Genomic DNA, 20,000 nt, shown 5'->3' on the forward strand with positions numbered 1-20,000 from the left:
CACAGATCTAATTCAGGCAAACTTTAGCATACAACTAATCAAAAATGATGCAAAATTTAATACCTTGTATAATAGCATTCAAGATTTTTAAATAATACATTATTAAGGGTCTTACTATTTAAACATCGTGCACAAAATTACTATTGCGCTGGTCTGAAAATAGCAACAAATCATGCCAAACATGTCTTGCGCCTTATTGCGCCAGGTGTATTATAGGGCCCTTAATAGCAAAAGTGTATTCGGACATGCCTTCAGACTTTGCACTTTAATCATTAAAATAGGGCCTGTTGTGTTTCAGTAGACAAAAGGGTTTACAATTTGACTTTTGGTCTGATCTCAATTCAAAACTAAGGACAATTTTAGCCTATACCCAATTCCCCTATAGCGCATGTGTTTGGACTGTGGGGGAAACCGGAGCACCCGGAGGAAACCCACACCAACACGGGGAGAACATGCAAACTCCACACAGAAACACACACTGACCAGCCGAGGTCTGAACCTTCTTGCTGTGAGGCGATTGTGCTACCCACTGCGTCATCGCGTCACCCCACCTGGGTAACCTGGGAAATGTTAAAGTGAGAGGTGAATAAATGATGACTGAATGTTCATTATTGGGTGAACCCTCACTCTTAATCACCACATGACCTTGCCGTTTGTCAAAAATACAGCAGGTGATGACATGAAAAACACATGCAGGATTGAGATGGCAATGAAATCAACCCTTACGTCCCTTGAGAAACAATTACTGTCTGGATAGGGCTTACGAGACTGGTGTTGTACATTATCACCAGTTTTTGTACAGTAATTGTTTCTCAGGGGGACGTAAGGGATATTCACAGTTTACAGGAGGAGGTTGATGATTTATAGTCGTGAATTCAGAATTTATTATTATGAGACGATCAACACATACTGAGAGATGTTATACTGTAGGATTATTCTGGATTAGCATGTTGCTCTCTGCAGTTAGTTGGGTGTTAGGTTCAGGTTCACTCTCTGACTGGAACAAATGAGGATCATACTCCATCCAGGAATTACAAATTATCCAGCATATGTTTTACTCAGCGGATGCCCTTCCAGCTGCAACCCATGACCGGGAAACATCCATACACACTCATTCAACTCATACACTACAGACAATTTAGCCTTCCCAATTCCCCTATAGCGCATGTGTCTGGACTGTAGGGGAAACCGGAGCACCCGGAGGAAACCCACACCAACATGAGAGCATGCAAACTCCACACAGAAACACCAGCCGGAACTCGAACCAGCGACCTTTTTGCTGTGAGGCCACAGTGCTAACCACTGAGCCACCGTGCTGCCAACACAGAGCCATATTTCAATTCTTATTTATATGCATGTACATTTTCTTCTTTTTAAATTAAATAAAACAAGTGTATTTTCGTATAACATACAACTATGATTTACCATTGCCATATTTTGCCCTCTGTGGTGAGCAGTGGTGGAGTTACAGGGCATCTGTACATCAAAATCTGAGCTCAGGTGAAAGAGCAGTCAAAGATCTGATCTCTGCATCTGCTCCTGCAACAATCACCCATAATAATCCTGCTTCAGGAGACCGAACAGCAGATATTACTGTGACGGAGTGTTGAGCTGAAGCAGACACACACACACACACACACACACACACACACACACACACACACACACACACACACACACACACACACACACACACACACGCACACACACGCACACACACACACACACACACACACACTGAAGGACAGATGAAAGGCTGTTGATTACGCCATACAGACACTCAAAGCAGTGTGTGTCACTTCTCATACACAATAACTGCTGTGACAGATCCTTGAGCACATAAACAACACACACACGCACACACGTACACACACACATTACCTTTGATGGGTTAAATCTACATCATTACTGTTCATTTCATGTTCATATACACAATATGACACACACACATACAGGTCAAAGGAGAAAAGGCTTTTTCCAGGCATCAAACGAAAGTAAAACACTTTAAATACTGATATCTTATATTAGCATGTCATTTCAATTTTTCATGTTTGATGTTTGAGAAAAAAGACTTGAGCGTTTATTCATTCATTCATTCATTTTCTTTTCAGCTTAGTGCCTTTATTAATCAGGGATCTCCACAGCGGAATGAATATCCAGCACATGTTTTACACAGTGGATGCCCTTCCAGCTGCAACCCATCTCTGGGAAACATCCATACACACTCATTCACACACATACACTACAGACAATTTAGCCTTCCCAATTCACCTGTACCACATGTGTTTGGACTGTGGGGGAAACCGGAGCACCCGGAGGAAACCCACACCAACATGCAAACTCCACACAGAAACACCAACTGACCCAGACGAGGTTCGAACCAGCGACCTACTTGCTGTGAGGGAACGGCACTACTGCGTCACCACATTTATTCATGATTTCAAGAAAACACCCAGTAAAATGCCGTTCAGCATAGTTTATGGCATATTAATTTAAATTAATTCCCATCTAATGGGCCTCACGGTGGCGCAGTGGGTAGCACAATCACCTCACAGCAGGAAGGTCGCTGGTTTGAGCCTCGGCTTGTTCAGTTGGCATTTCAAATAATCGTGTTTATCCTTTTGACATAAGATTATTTTGTGTAGCCCACTGACCCAAATGCACACTAGATACAGTTTCCATCCAACGAGTCCAACAGAACAATATCATCTCTTCCTGATAAACTGGTGCCAAATATCAAAAGAAGAATGAAAGTTGCTGCGTTAGGAGAATGTGTTTTTAATATAATAACTTCTTCGATAATGTAGACAGAACGGGATGTGTGCAGTCATGTCATCTTGCTCCTGGAGGAGGTGTTGAGACGACTCTTTAGGAACGCTGCCATCAAGGATGGTCGTCACTTCTTTCAGACCTCATCATCCACCCAATCACACCTGTCACTTTCCACCTTGATGGAAAATCACATGACTTTGTGGTGTGCATGCTGGAATGTATATTCAGTAAATGGGTTTCTGTTGTAGTTTACACACCTTTTTTCTTATCGTGTAAATAGTTGATCCTACTCAGTTGTTTCCAGAAATACACACTTCTTGTCCTTTTCCATTCAGGGGTATTTTTTGCAATATTCCAAAATGTGCATAAGAAATAGCTGGACGGAAACGTAGCTAGTGTAAAAAACATCTATTAAATACCAGATCTCTGTGTTTTATTGATGTTTTGGGTTTATTTGCGGTTGTGAATTGCATTATGGGATGTTGATGATCGAAACATGAATCAAATACAGAAAACTGCTAATTTATGGATATTATTTTACAATTGTATTTTATTAAAGTCTACTCCAACCTCAAACTCAACCATCTCAGTAATTTATAAATATTAATTACTGCTGTGTCAATAATATTCCCGGCTTGGTTCATACTCGTCCCTGTCTTACCGGCAGGTGGCGGTGCTGAGAATGAAACACAAGTAAAACACAAACAGTCCTCGGTGTGCAGAAGAAGTCGCAGTTTATCACTTGAATGCTGTTCAACATGAGTAATAACCGCACGGTTTACTCGTTCGAGGATTACCGCTGCTCTCCGGATCCGGTGTTCGAGCTGGACCGGCGGTGTGTGTCTCCTGGCCCGGTGCCGGTGGTTGTGGATAACGGCTCGTTCCAGTGCCGCGCTGGCTGGAGCAGCGGAGCCCCGGAGCTCGACTACCCGCGGCTGGTGTTCCGCCCGGCGGCCGCCCGCAGCAGAGGAGCCGCCCGCGGTGGAGCGCAGGTGGGGAATGACATCCCGAACCCGGAGCCGCTGCGCTGGACGCTCAAGAGCGCCTTCGACCGAGACACGGTGGTCAACTTCGACATCCAGGAGCTCGTCTTCGACTACATCTTCATGCACCTCGGGATAAACACACAGGTGAGGAGGATGTGCAGTCTGTCCAGCTCACAGTACTTTATTTAAAGCACCCGTAAACTCAAATAAAGCTTTAGAGATGTTACTTTCAGTCTGTTAGTGTTAAGGATATCTATAAGCTAGCATGTTACAAACTGCGCGTTTAGAAGATATAAACCTGATGTAAATACCCAAAGCTTGGAGTTGGCCACTTCCACATAAATGGATCTGGAGTTTTTTTGACGTCACCTCATACTTCAGCTCCTCTGACAAGCCCCGCCCCCTTCATCTCATTTGCTGTGACCCTTTTATAAGACTGTTACTGCGTTTAACAGTCATCAGCATCTGTAATCCTTCAAAGATTTCAACATTTATTTATATTTTTAAAATACTTTTCTACATTTATTTATATTTATCTCTGTATTATATCGTCTTTACATCAAATTACAAAAAGTGAATGAGCGCTTGTGTGAGGTGTGTGTACTGCAGTGTGTATGGGGGTGCAGGACAGTAAATCTGACGTGATTCTCTCCTCTGGCTGCTGTTATCAGTCTCACACCATTGTTTCTCTCTTTCTGAAAGTCTTGATAACACCATCCTGGAGCTCTTCTGTCATTTATTTCAGCAAATACGATTGTAATGCGCGCTGAGTTTACCAACTGTGCCGACTTCTCTACTGAGAAACCCAGAAATGTGAAAAGGGTCCATTTTGACAACGCTAGTGTGAATTCGCAGTGTGACCCTTGACCCCTGTGTCCTCAGGGTCATGTGGAGCACCCTCTGGTGGTGACGGAGCCGGCCTGTAATCCGCTGCAGTGCAGACAGATGATGTCGGAGCTGCTGTTCGAGTGTTACGGGGTCCCGCGGGTGGCCTACGGTGTGGACAGCCTGTTCAGCCTCCATCAGAACAGCCCCGCAGATGCAGGAGTGCCTCCCACAGGCATGGTGCTGTCCTCTGGCCATCACTGCTCACACGTGCTGCCCGTCATTAACGGCAGGTACCACTAACACTCTTTCACACGCGCACAGTAAGATCATTTCAGATCTACACAGCACTTTCAGAGGAAGCCTATTCTTTTCTATTACACTTTCCAAATGTAAATGCAGATGTGTGGCACATTGGAGACACAACACAAACCAATTATAGGAATCCAGAAACTGTAGAACATTTCATCAATAAATACAGTGAGGATTCAAAGAAAAGACATCATAAGAACAATACAACCAAAACATAATCAGACCATGCGTATTTGTTGACTACAATTCAATTGTGTATATAGTTTAACCCATATTGTGGCAGTCAGTATGTACTATACACACGTGAAACTGTGAGCATGGTATATTTAGCACCTTAAGTGTTTTTCTGTAGGTAGCCTACTGTTCTTCATACTATCTCCTTATGTGTTTTCTCTTATAAAAATGCTTTAAATAAAATTTTCATCTTTCTATTATATATATATTAGCTCTGGCCTTAATGTGAGAATATATTCTACCTGTTCTCTCCATGTCTGATTAAACTCCTCCGACTGTAAACGAAGACTCCTTGTTACACGTCTCCTTTTCGATTGTCCATTTGATCTCAAACTCAAATAAATAATGTGACTGTGCCGCAGTGAGGTGTGACGGATTGTGCAGCTTACTGAAATGTCTTTCATTAAAGGTGTTTAATGCATCCATCATTCACATGTTCACGTTCCATCTCACGTTTATACGATGAATTTGAGTCGAACCATGATCATATCAGAAAAGGTTTACATGAATACATTTTATTTTTAAGTGTTTGTACACAACATTTTATTTCAGTGATTCCTATTATATTTAAAAATAAATAGAAATCAGCAGGGTAAGGTTGCAGCACACTGCTTTTTGTCTTGTTTCTAGTCCAAATATCTAAACTCTTAAATCAAGAAGCGTTTTCTAGACTAGTTCAAAATCTTGTTTTCAGAAATAATGAGTCAAAATAAAGCGAGTTTTTCCTTAAAACAAGCCAAATAAACCTATTAGGGAGAACTAGATAATATTGCGTGTTTTAAGGAAAAACTCACTTAATTTTGACACATTTTGTCTGAAAACAAGACGATGTTTGTTCTTGTCTGGAAAATGCTTCTTGATTTAAGAGTTTTCAGATATATAAGCTAGGCATGGGATGATAACAGTTTTCAAGGTATACTGCGGTTTGGAAAAGTCAAGGTTTTAAACTGCCTACATTTTCTGCTATACCGTTCCTACGGTGTGTATAAGATTGTTTATTTACATTTTTATTATTTATTTTTTTAGTACAACAGTTTCTCCAGCAGAAAAGATCTCCAAGATGCTGTTTTAAATAGTAAAGAGATCTGTGTATTTGAAGCTAATGAAGACAGCAGAAGTCAATGATCCATCTCAATTATTTAGCCTGACGTGTTTACTGCTCCAAAATGTTCAATTCAATTCAATTCACCTTTATTTGTACAGCGCTTATACAATGTAGATTGTGTCAAAGCAGCTTCACATAAAAGGTCACAGTAAATAGGAACAGTGTAGTTCAGTTTGTAGTGTTTAAGTTCAGTTCAGTTGAGCTCAGTTCAGTGTGGTTTAATAATCACTACTGAGAGTCCAAACACTGAAGAGCAAATCCAACGATGCGCAGCTCTACAGATCCTGAACCATGCATGCCAGTGGCGACAGCGGAGAGGGAAAAAAACTTCACTAAATGGCGGAAGTGAAGAAAAAAAACCTTGAGAGAAACCAGGCTCAGTTGGGCACGACCATTTTAATTTCTCCGCTGGCCAAACGTCTTGTGCAGAGCTGCAGTCTCAGTGGCGGAGGCTGGAAGCTGGCCTCAGCGAAGACTCGTCTGTCTCTGGAGCTTCACAGGAATCAGTCTCATGTTCTCCACTCCTCCCTGACCACCACAGTAGCTGCTCAGGATTCGGCCAGGTCCAGGATATGGCATAAATGTTGTAAAATTTTCTCAAAATAAAATATATTGTGTTCAAAGGGGAACAAGTTTTGTTTTCTACCCAGATATTAAAAAAGAATATATGTTAGAGCTGTAATCACAATACCCTGAAACCCTGATGTTTATATCCAAGGTTATCTCACCGTCAGAATCTTACACCAGCCCATGACTGATTTAAACTAGAAACAAGACAAAAAAGACTTTGCTTAAGTTCTTGCTTGAACTTAAAGTCCACACTAGAGGCGTAGTGACTACTAGCTAGATGAATAACTATGAATATGACCCTAAATCATTTCCATCACATGACTTCAAGTAAAAAAGACAATCACTTTTCTGTTTGATACTGGTGACTTGTTTCTTGTCTTACTCTATTAATAACTCAAGTAACTCTCAGTTATTTAACACAGGGTTTTGCTCTTGATTTCAGGCTGGATGCTGTGAATTGTAAGCGGGTGAATCTGGGTGGAGGTCAAGCTGCGGCGTATTACCAGAGACTTCTGCAGCTGAAATATCCTGCAAACCAGGCCTCCATCACCCTGAGCCGCATGGAGGAGCTCCTGCACCAGCACAGCTACATCGCTCTCGACTATCAGAACGGTACACACACACACACACACACACACACACACACACACACACACACACACACCTGCATTTATGTGCTATAATAAGGCTGAATCTTGAGGTCAGAAATACACAGATTTCCTCAGAATTTTGAGCCCATCTTTCAATCTGTTTATTTACATATGTAAATGTGTGTAAATATGCATCTATTTAGATTTTATATTAGTCTCAGTAATGTTGAATAATATGCAAATGTGTTTATTTACACTACCAGATTTAAGCAAAGTAAGCTGTAGACTTTTCAGTGAGACCCTAAAGAGTCCAATCAGCCTGTGTGAAACGAGCATCTGCTATCACCTCTGCTTATTTACAGATGTGACTCTGTTTATGTCTGAATCATGTTCATTCAACTCAAGTTTATTTGTATGGTGCTTTTTACAATAATTATTGTTTCAAAGCAGCTTTCAGTGTGAAAATGAGGAGCTGTAAATGATAAGAGATGCATGTCCAGCATAGAAGTGTATCTAACACCGTGCCTGGTGAATTAAGTCAGGAGGAGTGTGTCCTACAGGTGGTTGTCAAGCCCACTCGCCTGCATGGAGCACACTTGTGCATCATACTGTTATGTGCTGCAGTGTGTGTGTGTGTGTGTGTGTGTGTGCTTTACTGAAAAGATCAATCTAAACGGAGAGAGTGTGTCTGAGCCTTGGACAGATTCCCGAGTTGAAAGTGTTGATGTTTGTGGGACAGAGCTGGAGAAGTGGCGGAGTCCGGAGTTCTACGAGAGCGAAGTGCACCGCGTCCAGCTGCCGTTCTCGGGCCGCTCGGCTGGAGTGTGTGTGAGCGCGGAGGAGCGCAGCGAGAGAAGAGCGCAGCAGCTCAGACGCATACAGGAGATCAACAGCCGGCGCAGAGAAGAGAGGATACTGGAGGACCAGAAGCGACTGGACACACTGCTGGCTGTGCAGGTACACCACACACTGACGAACACTCTTTTATTTCTAGAGTATTATAAATATATATATATACACAGTTTTATTCACGTCTCCTCACACTTCAGTTTCTCATTAAATCTTCTGACCAATCAAATGCTTGCTAGTGTCTAACATGCCCTGCCCTCTTCGTCTCATTGGCTGTTTATTTGATGCACTTGAGCTTAACCACTGTGGGAAAAACAACACACTATTGGCTGTTTTTAAAAGGGGAGGAGCTACTCCATGCCCCGCCCTCTCTTCATGTTTCAGCTGAGATTTCATCACATATTAAATGCAAAATTCAAAGCACTTCACAGGCTTTAATGCTGGTGTTTTGTCCTGTCAGGATCTGCTGGAGGACGGGGCTCTGGAGCTCTTCCACAGGAGTCTGGTGGAGCTGAACATGGACTCGGCGGAGGAGCTGCAGTCATACATACACAAACTCAGCCTGAGCCTCCAGCAGCACCGCTTACTGAGAGCAGAGGTTTGGCAGATCTCCCAAACATACTTTACTCAACTATTGCTCTAATAACTGTGCGTGTATATAATAACTGATGTCTTTTCTCTTTGTCATGATGACAGCACATAATATTAGACTAGATATTCTTCAAGACACTAGTGTTCAGCTTAAAGTGACATTTAAAGGCTTCACTAGGGTAATTAGGGTAAAGTTAGGGTAATTAGGCAAGTCATTGTATAACAGTGGTTTATTCTGGAGACAATCCAACACTAATATTGCTGAAGGGGCTAATAATATTGACCTTAAAATGGCTTTAAAACTATTAAAAACTGCTTTTATTCTAGCTGAAATAAAACAAATAAGACTTTCTCCAGAAGAACAAATATTAGAGGAAATACTGTGAGAAATTCCTGCATCTGAGAAACATCATGTGGGAAATATTTGATAAAGGAGAAACAAAAAATCCCAGGAGGGCGAATAATGTTGAAAATGCTTATCGTCTTAATGTGATGATTTGATCAGTATCTTCATCTTGCGTCAAAATCGATGCATTTGGCAATGAGAATGGAAAATAATGCTTAGTTTTGTTTTTATGAATGCTAATTCTGTTAAAACGTGATGCTCAAGGAACATCTTGAGTGAATGATAAAGCTGACGGTGATCTTGTTGAATCAGACTGCAGAAGTGGAGCCGTCGGCGGATGAAGGAAACGAGCTGGAAGCAGATTTAAATGAGAACGAAGAGCCTGGGAAAACCAGCAGCGCAGCACAGGTAACATTTAAAGGTGTCTTCATTGCAGTGGATGAGGGCTGTTTGTGCTAATGAGATGGAGAGATAGACACTAGTGGGCGGGGCTTTCCCCCTCTGATGACATCATACAAAGGGAGAATGTCAATCAGAGTGTTTCTGCAGACTGTTTTGTCTGATTAGAACTAATATAATTAATTCATCTTGACCGTTAGAGGCTGCTGGAGATACTCACACACTGCTGACACACACATTATTAGGTGTTAAACACCACATCAAAGTGAATTTAGCATAATAGGTCCACTTCAATCGACCATCAAAAAGATCTGTAGATTAAATAGTTTATCAACAATTAATCGATCATTGAGTAATTGTTAAAAAATCCAATATTTTGAATTTGAACTGCAATACCTATCAGTCTTATGTATACTTTATATTAGGCTGAATTTACACTGCACGGTTCAAGTTCTCCAGTCATGTGGTACAGATGGCATTTGGCCCATGTATCTGCAGGAAATATCACATGGACTCTGATTTACCCAGATCAGATTCAGTGGAAGTGTGGAAATTAGTCTGATATTAATCATATCCGTGCCCTCATGTCTGCAGTGTAAGCAGGTAGATCGGATTTAATGCCACATCAACTCTGACGCTTTCATTTTGAAACAGACTTCACCACGAGTTCCAAACCTTAAATTTCACATACGAGGACAAAAACAGCTTTTATATTGTCATGGAGCAAAAATTAAGCATGTTAATGAGAGTGAAAGTGCAAGATCTGCTCGTAAACAATATGATCTAATATAAAACTATTGCCTAAATCATGCCGGAGACATGACATTAAAATACCTACTGCTACTACTACAGAAGAAGGCCAAATGAGAACTTCTCTGTCATGAACTTTAGTAAAACAACTTGTCAAAAAGAAAATTAAACCCAGCGGACAGATTCAATACAGGAATGGAGAAAAGATGCACTCTTATTATCAGCTGTCAGTCAATGCAGCTAAATGCAGTGTAAATGCAGCCTTAGACACTAGTATGCTGCTGACTGACTCCTCATTCATTCTCTCCTGTCAGCCGATGTTTAACGTGGCCGAGTATCATCAGCTGTTTGTGGGCACGGAGCGTCTGCGGGTGCCAGAGATTATTTTCCAGCCGTCTCTGATCGGAGAGGAGCAGATGGGCCTGATGGAGACGCTGCAGTTCGTTCTGGAGCAGTGAGTGATCAGTGGATCAATATTAGTGCTGCTGTCAAACCATTAATCACACACAAATGAGAAGTCTTCATTTACAATACTGCATGTGTGTGCAGATACTCTCTGGAGCAGCAGGAGGCGCTGGTGAGGAATGTGTTTCTGACTGGGGGAAACCTGCAGTATCCTGGAGTGAAGGAAAGAGTGGAGCGAGAGCTGCTGGCCATCAGACCCTTCCAGTCACACTTCAAGGTCAGAATCAGTGCAGAGATGATCACAGTGGAGGAAAACACGAGCAAAATAAAAATAAATGATTAGATGAATAAACATAGTGGACTGAAACTGTTAAATTTAATACAAATATTTTAGACATGTAAATAAATTATGCAAATATGACTGAAATCACATTTATATTCAAACATAATCAGAATTAAATATTTGTGATAAGTTAAAAACATAATGAGTGAGTACTATAATAAGGAAAATAATATAAATTATATAAAATAGGAAAGCAATATAAATTTACCCTATTGTAATATTAATTTTCACAGTAAAACTGAGGTAAAAACAAACTTGTTTGTGTGTGTATGAGTTTAGTTTTACCATCTGAAACTCCCCATGATAATAAATTAGAAAACAATTCATATATTGTTCATCTCTACCAAATAAAATGAAAGAGAAGCCCATTTCACCTGATGTTTGTGTATTTTCACAATCAAACTCAAGAGTTAAAGTCAGTCATGTCAGATGTTTAGAGAAAAGCGGTCACTAAACTTTAGACCTTAATTATTGCATAAACTTTAATTAATTTAGCAGAAGCAGAACAGCTATTTAGTGCCACGCTTGTCTACTGTTCCATATTAGTGAAATGTTTATTAAAAAATAATAATCTAGACAATTAGATTTAGTCTGTGTAGTTTCACTTTATAAATACAGTACTGTGCAGAAGTCTGAGAACACCAGCAGCTTTGGGAGGCTAAGAGTTTCTCTCTTTAAAAGGCATGGAGCAAGAGCACGGCCATTACTTTTGGCTGAACTGCACACTTAATATACAAACAGACAACACACACACAATATTCAGACCAAAATGACCTTCGGAATCAAAAGACTAGCATCAAAAGTCTGTGTTTAACGTGAGCTCTGTAGCACCAGCATCAGCTTAAACTGTTTGTTTTATTGTCTTTTCTATGAGGATGTGCGTGATGTTCAGCATTTCTCAGAGCTCCTGCTTAGATTTAGCATGATCTGCTAATCTTCATGATCTCCAGGTCAATCTCATATGTAATATTGCCTATACATACTCTATATAATATTCAGGTCTGGGCTCTGTGTAGGTCATTTCATGACTGTTGTTTCATCAGCTGTTTTTTCTCTCCAAATATGACTTCATTGCATTAGCAGTGTGTTTGGGTCATTATCATGCTGAAAAATACAACTATTACCAATGAGGGGCTTTCTTGTAGGAACTACATGACTAAAGCCTGTCTGTGCTGTTCAGCATTCACAATGCCATCAGTTCAGGCGATATTGACAACAGAAATACAGATCAGACCAAGACAGAAACTCCAGTGTTTTCATTCATTTTTCCATCTTTCTCTCATGTGTCTTACACAGTTAGACCCAAAAACTCCATCTAGAAGCTGTGTTTTCTGGTTGTATTTTAATAAAGAGAATGAGAAGTACTAAATAATGTCATTATACCCTCACTAAAACAACTACTGTACCTAGGGGGCTAAGACTTTTGCACAGTACTGTATGTAGATTTTTTTGTCTGATCTGAAACCTGTCAGATGTAAGGATTTTTATGCAATGAGGTAAGCTTAAGTAAATGTTTCTAATGTTTGTAAATGGTGTGTGTGTGTTTAGGTGTCTGTGGCGGGCCGGCCGGCTCTAGACTCGTGGTTTGGGGCCTGTGATTGGGCCCTCCGGAGCCCCGCTGACGCTCCGGGCTGGATCAGCCGTCAGGATTATGAAGAGAAGGGAGGAGAATATCTGAGTGAACACTGCGCTTCCAACATGTACATTCCCATGAAGATCAGCAAACCCAAACACACACTCTCAGGGAAACACAGCACAGACTCCAGCCACCCGGACGCCAGCAGTATTCAAAACCAGAGTGATGTTTCTGTCAATGTGTGCTGATCGCTGGACGCGGCTTTTCTACTGCTGACGTGTTTTACTCACTGAATGTTGAGTGACCAAATGACTTTATTTCTACATCTTTAAATTGTGTATTGAATGTGCAAATGAAGAGAAGATGTGAAGCACTGGGCTTGTTGATTGTGTTTTTGGACAAAGTGAAACACTCCTGAAAGAAGTCTCATCGGCACTGCTAAAAATGCTTGCTTTCTAAGAGTTTTTGAGTCTTGTTTCTAGTCTAAGTGTCTACAAATTCTTAAATCAAGAAGCATTTTCTAGTAAAAACACTGTTTTGCTTTAAGAAAAACTCCATTTAGTTTTGAAAACATGCTAAATAATCTGCCAGTGGGGTAAGCAGAAATACTCTTGATTTTCCTTTTGACGTGAGCTTATTTGAGCTAGCCCATCGGCAGATTATTTATCTTGTTTTAGAGTAAAACTCTCTTCATTTTGACATATTAAAACAAGACTATATTTCCTGCTTGTCTAGAAAACGCTTCTTGTTTTAAGATTGTTTCGATATTTGATCTAGAAACAAGACACAAACAACAGAACTGCTTATTTTGCAGTGTGCTCACTATATCTGCATTTATTTAATTCAAACAAAAACTGCATTATTGGGGAATATTATTATGATTTGATCAATTTAATAAGCATTAATAAGCATTTAATTGATCAATTTAATGAGTATTTTCTGTTGGAGTTCCCTCAGCCCTTTAACTGGCATCGTTTGGTAGACCCTTTTGTCCATGGGTCATCATTAAAACAAAAGGACAGACAACGTCATCTAAAGAAACTATGGTCAAAACAATGTTCATCTTAACAAAACCATGAGGCACTGGAAAAGTATCTGGCAAAAGTTCTTCATTTATCTTGTGCCTTACACTTTGTTGTTTATCTTTATGAATCCCTCACCCTTGAATTAAAAGGTAGGTAAAACAGGAAAGTGCTCTTATTATTACTCAGCCTCGTGTAGTTTCAATCTTCAGAGACTTTCATTCATCTTCAGACACAAATGAAGATATTTCAGCAGAAATCTGAGAGCTCCTCATCCTCCAGACACGGCAAGAGTCCAGAAAAGACCAAACACATCCTCAAAATGTGTCTTCAGTGTCCAGCTGTAATCATACAAAGCTCCAAACACAACTTTGTGAACCAAACAAACTGTAAACACAACTTTGTTTGCCAATGCCAGTGTGTGTTTACTATAACATTTTAGTGTGGCAGGGATTACTCTAATTTTGGTGACTGTCGCTTTAAATGCAAGTGAGACTGTGCCCTTTTCAGAAGAGGGTGGAGCTACAGACGCCTGTGCGTCAGCATAGTGGCAGATGTACAACAGAAGTGTGTGTGTGTTGAGTGCTGCTCTGTGCTTGATGCTTCTGTCAGTCTATGTCGCTCCTGTCGCTGTTCATCTTAAACTCCACATCTAGAATCCTCTTAGTCTATGCTGACATTATCTTCAGCAGCTCAAACACTCTAATGGCTAATGGACAGACGGCTGCTTCTCACTCAGGGCTGCTGTTTATGCTAATGAGATGGAGACTAGTGGGCGGGGCTTTCCCCCTCTGATGACACGTACAAAGGGAGAATGTCAATCAAAGTGTTTCTGCAGACTGTTTATATCAAGTCTGATTAATTAATGTTGACCATTAGAGGCTGCTGGAGATATTCACACACTGCTGACACACACACAGCTGGGTGGTTAAACCCAGTTTTGCACAATAGGTCTCCATTAATATTTAAATGAGGAAGTGAACACACCCTCAGCTGCTGGAACAGAAACTCTAGTGTAAAACACCTGTCTGAGGTCTGCCAGAGGTCTACAGGTATGCTCTTACTGCTTCAGATATTCACACTTTAACATGATATACACTCATAGACATGCGTTCAGAAATGTATTGGACATCAATTTTAAAGCCCTTTTAAGGTAAAAATCTCTTGATTTTGGCATATTGTTCTGTGCAAGTGTAAGTATCTTTGCTTGTCTAGAAAATGCTTGGATGTTCAGATATTTGGGCTGAAAACAAGACAAAAAGAAAAGCATTTTTTATTTTGCAGTGTAAAATTCTTAGCTAAAACGTCATGCTGCATGTGCAAATATATGTGACAGTACATTTAATGTTTCACGTAATTTAATATTATAAATGACATTCAATTTGACAAACATGCACGGGCACCGAAAGCCAAAAAGGGGGTCAAAATCAAATACTTTTGACATATTTAAATATATGGAAATGTATTTATTATTTATTAAATGTATTTGATTGTGTGATTTCTGTAGGTGTTTATCTGAAATGATCTTCTCTGACATGCAAAGGTTTTACACACACAGAGTCCAAAAATGTCTAATATTAATGTGCAGAGATATAAATGTTGACTGTTCACCACATATTTACCTCCCAGCAGTGTTAAAAGTGCAAAAACACACTCTAGAAGATAAGCAAGACAACGAATAAAATGAAACAGCTAAATATACACACACATATATCTGAGCAGGCCCTCAGATAAGCAGATGTGTGTTGCTGTGAGTATCAGTTCTCTCTAATTTAAGGAAGTGAGCTGAACAGAGGCATTGTGAACAGATATGCTCTACATGCAGAGTGAACATCAGTCAGACGCTCTAACAGAGGCTGAAGAACTTCATTACTGCTGTGTTTTGCAGGATGCAGAGGCTGATTTTCCTCCTGATATTGACGCAGTCATGTGCGCATAATCCAGCATTCAAAGCTCTTCTGTCAGAGAAGGCTCTCGCAGACTGTAAGTTTGCTTTATTTACTCAGTTAGATGAAACATTTCGCTCTAATTCTGTCTGTTTTAGGCAGACTATGTTAGATTCGAGATGCCAAAGAGATTTACCATTAGAAAAGCTATTAGAGTGTTAACCCTTGTGTGCTGTTGGGTCATTTTCATCCACTCTGGGCTGATTTTGAGTCTTAATTTGGCCTAAACTTTCTCTGTTTCAGATAGCAGAAGGATTTTTGGTGACCTTATTTTGACATATATTTTAGGAAAATTTGTTTTTAACTCAACGATACACTTTGGGCAAATGTACAGCTCTTTTTTATGTTTATTTTTTATTATTTGTTATCAGGATCCCCATTAGCCATTACCAAGGTAGTGATATATTCTTCCTGAAGTCCCTCAAACACAAAACAAAATGACATTAATCCATAACAAAGACCAATACAAAAGATAAAAATCCTGAACTCATGCATAACATCCAGATCAACAATGCCATTCATATTTGTGCCATTAAATATTTCTTCAGTGATTTTTTAAATCTCATTTCACTTGTTACAAAGGGTTACGTGTCTTCCTCTTTTGTCTAGGGTTGGGGAAGGAAAATAACAGAGTAAACTAAAATGTAGAATTTCTGAAAAACAAAGAACAAATGAAAGATGTAAAAGTTTAATAAACTAAATTGAGGGAACACTTCAGTCCTCTGCCTCAGAAATGTGAAACAACCACAAGAGTAGACTAGCATCTTTTATTCTCATTAAATCAACAACATAGGAAGCACAAGTCTTCAGGAAAAGGATTAACCTCTGAAACTCAAGAGCTGTTTTGAGGTTTCCGTCTGGATTTTGCAAGCCCACATTTAAAATCCCTTCCCAAATCCACATGCAGAGGTGTAAATGCAAAAACACTGGTATCATTTAAAGAAACCCTCAGAATTTTCATAAAACGCTGTTGAAAGGGTTTTAAATAACCATATATGTTGTCTGTGTTATAGTAAACACCTAAAATATATCAATAAATAAATAAAAAGTGCTTTTTGTATATTTTTTTTATAAACTCACATTTGAAAGTGGACCTTTTAGGTTCTGTGTGGTCGAGCTTGCTGTAATTAATTTTGGTGGTTTCTGCACATGTCAGTAATCATAGGAAAAAAGAAAGAAGTCTCTGCCATAATCTGTGTAAAGGTTATTGTATTCCAGCTGATGAGAAGTGCTACACCATTTATGTAATTTCCGCCTACCAAATTTTGAAAGCATTCCATATCTAAATGCAGTGAAACATTCCAGTGTTATTGAACAGAAAAGCCTTCTAATTTACATAAGAAACTGTCAAGTAATGTTTGTTCTGTTTTCTGATGAAGCTCTTCAGCATTGGGTGCTTCTGTATGTTTGCTTCTAAAATGTTTCTTTGAAAGAGTGTCGATTATCTAGTTAGAGAATTCGGCTAATCCAGACAGTTCTGCTTGACCAGCAAACGCTGGGAAAAAGAATATCATGTAGTATGCAAGAATTACTGTTATTCAACTAAAACAACAAACAAAACAGGAAATAGGAGTACTAGATAACCTAGTAAAGGTAAAATAAAAAATAAAAGGCTTTCCTCAACTCTCTTACTATGAAGAAACAGTCAAACAGGTACAAAAATAAAATGGCACCCTCTCTCTACAGCTTTCTTTTCTAAATCAAAAAGTCAGACAAAGCAATACAGGTGTCTTTTAAATACCACACAAAGAGTCTAGTTAAATAAGAACTAAGAAAGCAGACACACTGCCACCCAGCTAGGAAAGGTGGAAGGGGGGATTGTTCAAAATGAAGATGGCTGTGGTGTGGAACTGAGGGTATTTATAGTGGCTTAGGAATCACCTGATTGGTCAATCATAAATTGAATAATGTGGGAGCAGCCGCAAGCCATCATAAGCACGTGATGCTCTCGACATTAGTTTAGAAATAAGCCACATAATGTCTGATGGCAGTTCTTTCCATGTTTTATTTCTCTATAGTTACAGTTGGTTGCTTTGCATTAGGTTTTGAAACAGGAAGCAAAATATGTCCTTTTGATGAAAAAAATATTCAAAGAGGATTCCTTGGATTTACTCAATTTTTTACGTTAAGTGGTTGTAAACTATTTAATTAGGCTGAATTTAAACAAACAAATGAAGTTGAACATTGCTCAGTTTAATTTGTTTGTTTAAATTCAACCCAAATAAATAGTTTGCAACACTTTTGCATGCGACACTTGTTTTCAGTGTGCCTGTTGTTGAAATGATGACGAGCTTTACTATACAGAAGTTGACAGTACAATACACTCAGAACTCTTGACGCAGAAATATTTCTTATGAAACACAACAGAGAAACCATCACTCTATCCTGCACCAATAACTAACCTAAAGTTTGGTGTGTTTTCCTAATATGAACTCCTGCAGTGTAAAACGAGTCAATTATCAAAGTCACTGGTTGTTGATGAGCAGAGGCCTTCACTCAGCATTAGTTCATAATATAGTAGTGTTCAGTTGACATAGCTTTACGTATCGACATCATTATGTGCTGTTATTGTAGTGTTTCTGTTTCTGTGTGTGTTCAGTGTCTCAGATGATGCCTGTCTGGATACAAAGCAAAATGAAGAGCACCGCAATCCCGGACATCCATGGTCAAGTGGACATTGGGATCGGCTCGGTGCACTTCGTCCTCTCCCAGTCAGTAAAAACACAAACAATAGAAAACCATCGCTCAATTAGCACGCATTCTTATTCCTAACACACAATGCTCTGTGTATTCAGCCTGTATGGCTAATGGACAGACGGCTGCTTCTCACTCAGGGCTGCTGTTTATGCTAATGAGATGGAGAGACGGGCACTAGTGGGCGGGGCTTCCCCCCCTACAAAGGAAGAATGTCAATCAAAGTGTTTCATTCATCTGATTCTAAACAATACAATTCATTCATCTTTACCGTTAGAGGCTGCTGGAGACACTCACACACTGCCGACACACACACACACACACACACACACACACACACACACTCATGTCTAAATTATTATTTGGAGGCTGTTTTGTTTTAACCAGTGTTAGTTTTAGTTATTGCAGATAAAATGTGTGTGTGTGTGTGTCTCCAGAATGCGTGTCGTGCAGTGCAAAATGGCTGAGCCGTCACTGGTGTTTGTGAAGGGAACAGGAGTGTATCTGGAGGTCCGTGAGCTCTCATTGGCTGTTTCTGGCAGATGGGGAACAAAGTTCGGTATCATGTAAGTGCACCAGTGCATCATGGGAGATCACAGTCATGTCTGTTTTACCACACCTTTTATAGCGAAACATACTGTAGTACAACGTAAATACAACAGTGCTTGGTTTAATATTTAAATGAACCTGTTTCTATAGTTATATGGAAATCTGCAACTATAGAATATGTGACTCTACAGTTGCTATGGTAACACAACGACTACAGTAATTGATCTGCTGTGGGGACTCTACAGTTGCTATGGTAACACAAAAACTACAGTAATTAATCTGCTGTGGGGATTCTACAGTTGCTATGGTAACACAAAAACTACAGTAATTAATCTGCTGTGGGGATTCTACAGTTGCTATGGTAACACAACGACTACAGTAATTAATCTGCTGTGGGGACTCTACAGTTGCTATGGTAACACAAAAACTACAGTAATTAATCTGCTGTGGGGATTCTACAGTTGCTATGGTAACACAAAAACTACAGTAATTAATCTGCTGTGGGGATTCTACAGTTGCTATGGTAACACAAAAACTACAGTAATTAATCTGCTGTGGGGATTCTACAGTTGCTATGGTAACACAAAAACTACAGTAATTAATCTGCTGTGGGGATTCTACAGTTGCTATGGTAACACAACGACTACAGTAATTAATCTGCTGTGGGGACTCTACAGTTGCTATGGTAACACAAAAACTACAGTAATTAATCTGCTGTGGGGATTCTACAGTTGCTATGGTAACACAAAAACTACAGTAATTAATCTGCTGTGGGGATTCTACAGTTGCTATGGTAACACAACGACTACAGTAATTAATCTGCTGTGGGGACTCTACAGTTGCTATGGTAACACAAAAACTACAGTAATTAATCTGCTGTGGGGATTCTACAGTTGCTATGGTAACACAACAACTACAGTAATTAATCTGCTGTGGGGATTCTACAGTTGCTATGGTAACACAACGACTACAGTAATTGATCTGTGTGGTGATTCTACAATTGCTATGGTAACACAACAACAACTACAGTAATTAATCTGTTGTGGTGATTCTGCGGTTGCCATGGTAACACAAAAACTACAGTAATATAAACAAATAACCCAATACTGTAGTGTTCTACAACTATAGGGTATATT

General features: G+C 39.7%; 2 protein-coding genes across 2 annotated transcripts in view; both read left to right on the forward strand.

Annotated features, from left to right (window-relative positions):
• The first annotated feature begins 3,496 nt into the window (after nucleotides 1-3,496).
• On the forward strand, nucleotides 3,497-13,844 carry actr5 (actin related protein 5). The gene is made up of 9 exons (XM_056464643.1): nucleotides 3,497-3,902; nucleotides 4,641-4,876; nucleotides 7,247-7,416; nucleotides 8,134-8,351; nucleotides 8,704-8,841; nucleotides 9,493-9,588; nucleotides 10,644-10,783; nucleotides 10,879-11,011; nucleotides 12,626-13,844. Exons 1-9 carry the CDS (start codon nucleotides 3,519-3,521, stop codon nucleotides 12,899-12,901), a joined length of 1,791 nt encoding a protein of 596 aa, XP_056320618.1. The 5' UTR covers nucleotides 3,497-3,518; the 3' UTR covers nucleotides 12,902-13,844.
• Nucleotides 13,845-14,714: 870 nt separating this feature from the next.
• bpifcl (BPI fold containing family C, like) overlaps nucleotides 14,715-20,000 on the forward strand; it is a 23,819-nt gene continuing 18,533 nt past the window's right edge. The window contains exons 1-4 of the mRNA XM_056464644.1: nucleotides 14,715-14,727; nucleotides 15,564-15,658; nucleotides 18,221-18,332; nucleotides 18,753-18,881. Coding sequence (XP_056320619.1) covers nucleotides 15,565-15,658; nucleotides 18,221-18,332; nucleotides 18,753-18,881 — 335 coding nt within the window. The 5' untranslated portion in view covers nucleotides 14,715-14,727; nucleotide 15,564. The remainder of the gene's footprint in view (nucleotides 14,728-15,563; nucleotides 15,659-18,220; nucleotides 18,333-18,752; nucleotides 18,882-20,000) is intronic.

Source organism: Danio aesculapii, chromosome 9 (genome assembly GCF_903798145.1).
Source record: "Danio aesculapii chromosome 9, fDanAes4.1, whole genome shotgun sequence".
NCBI lineage: Eukaryota > Metazoa > Chordata > Actinopteri > Cypriniformes > Danionidae > Danio > Danio aesculapii.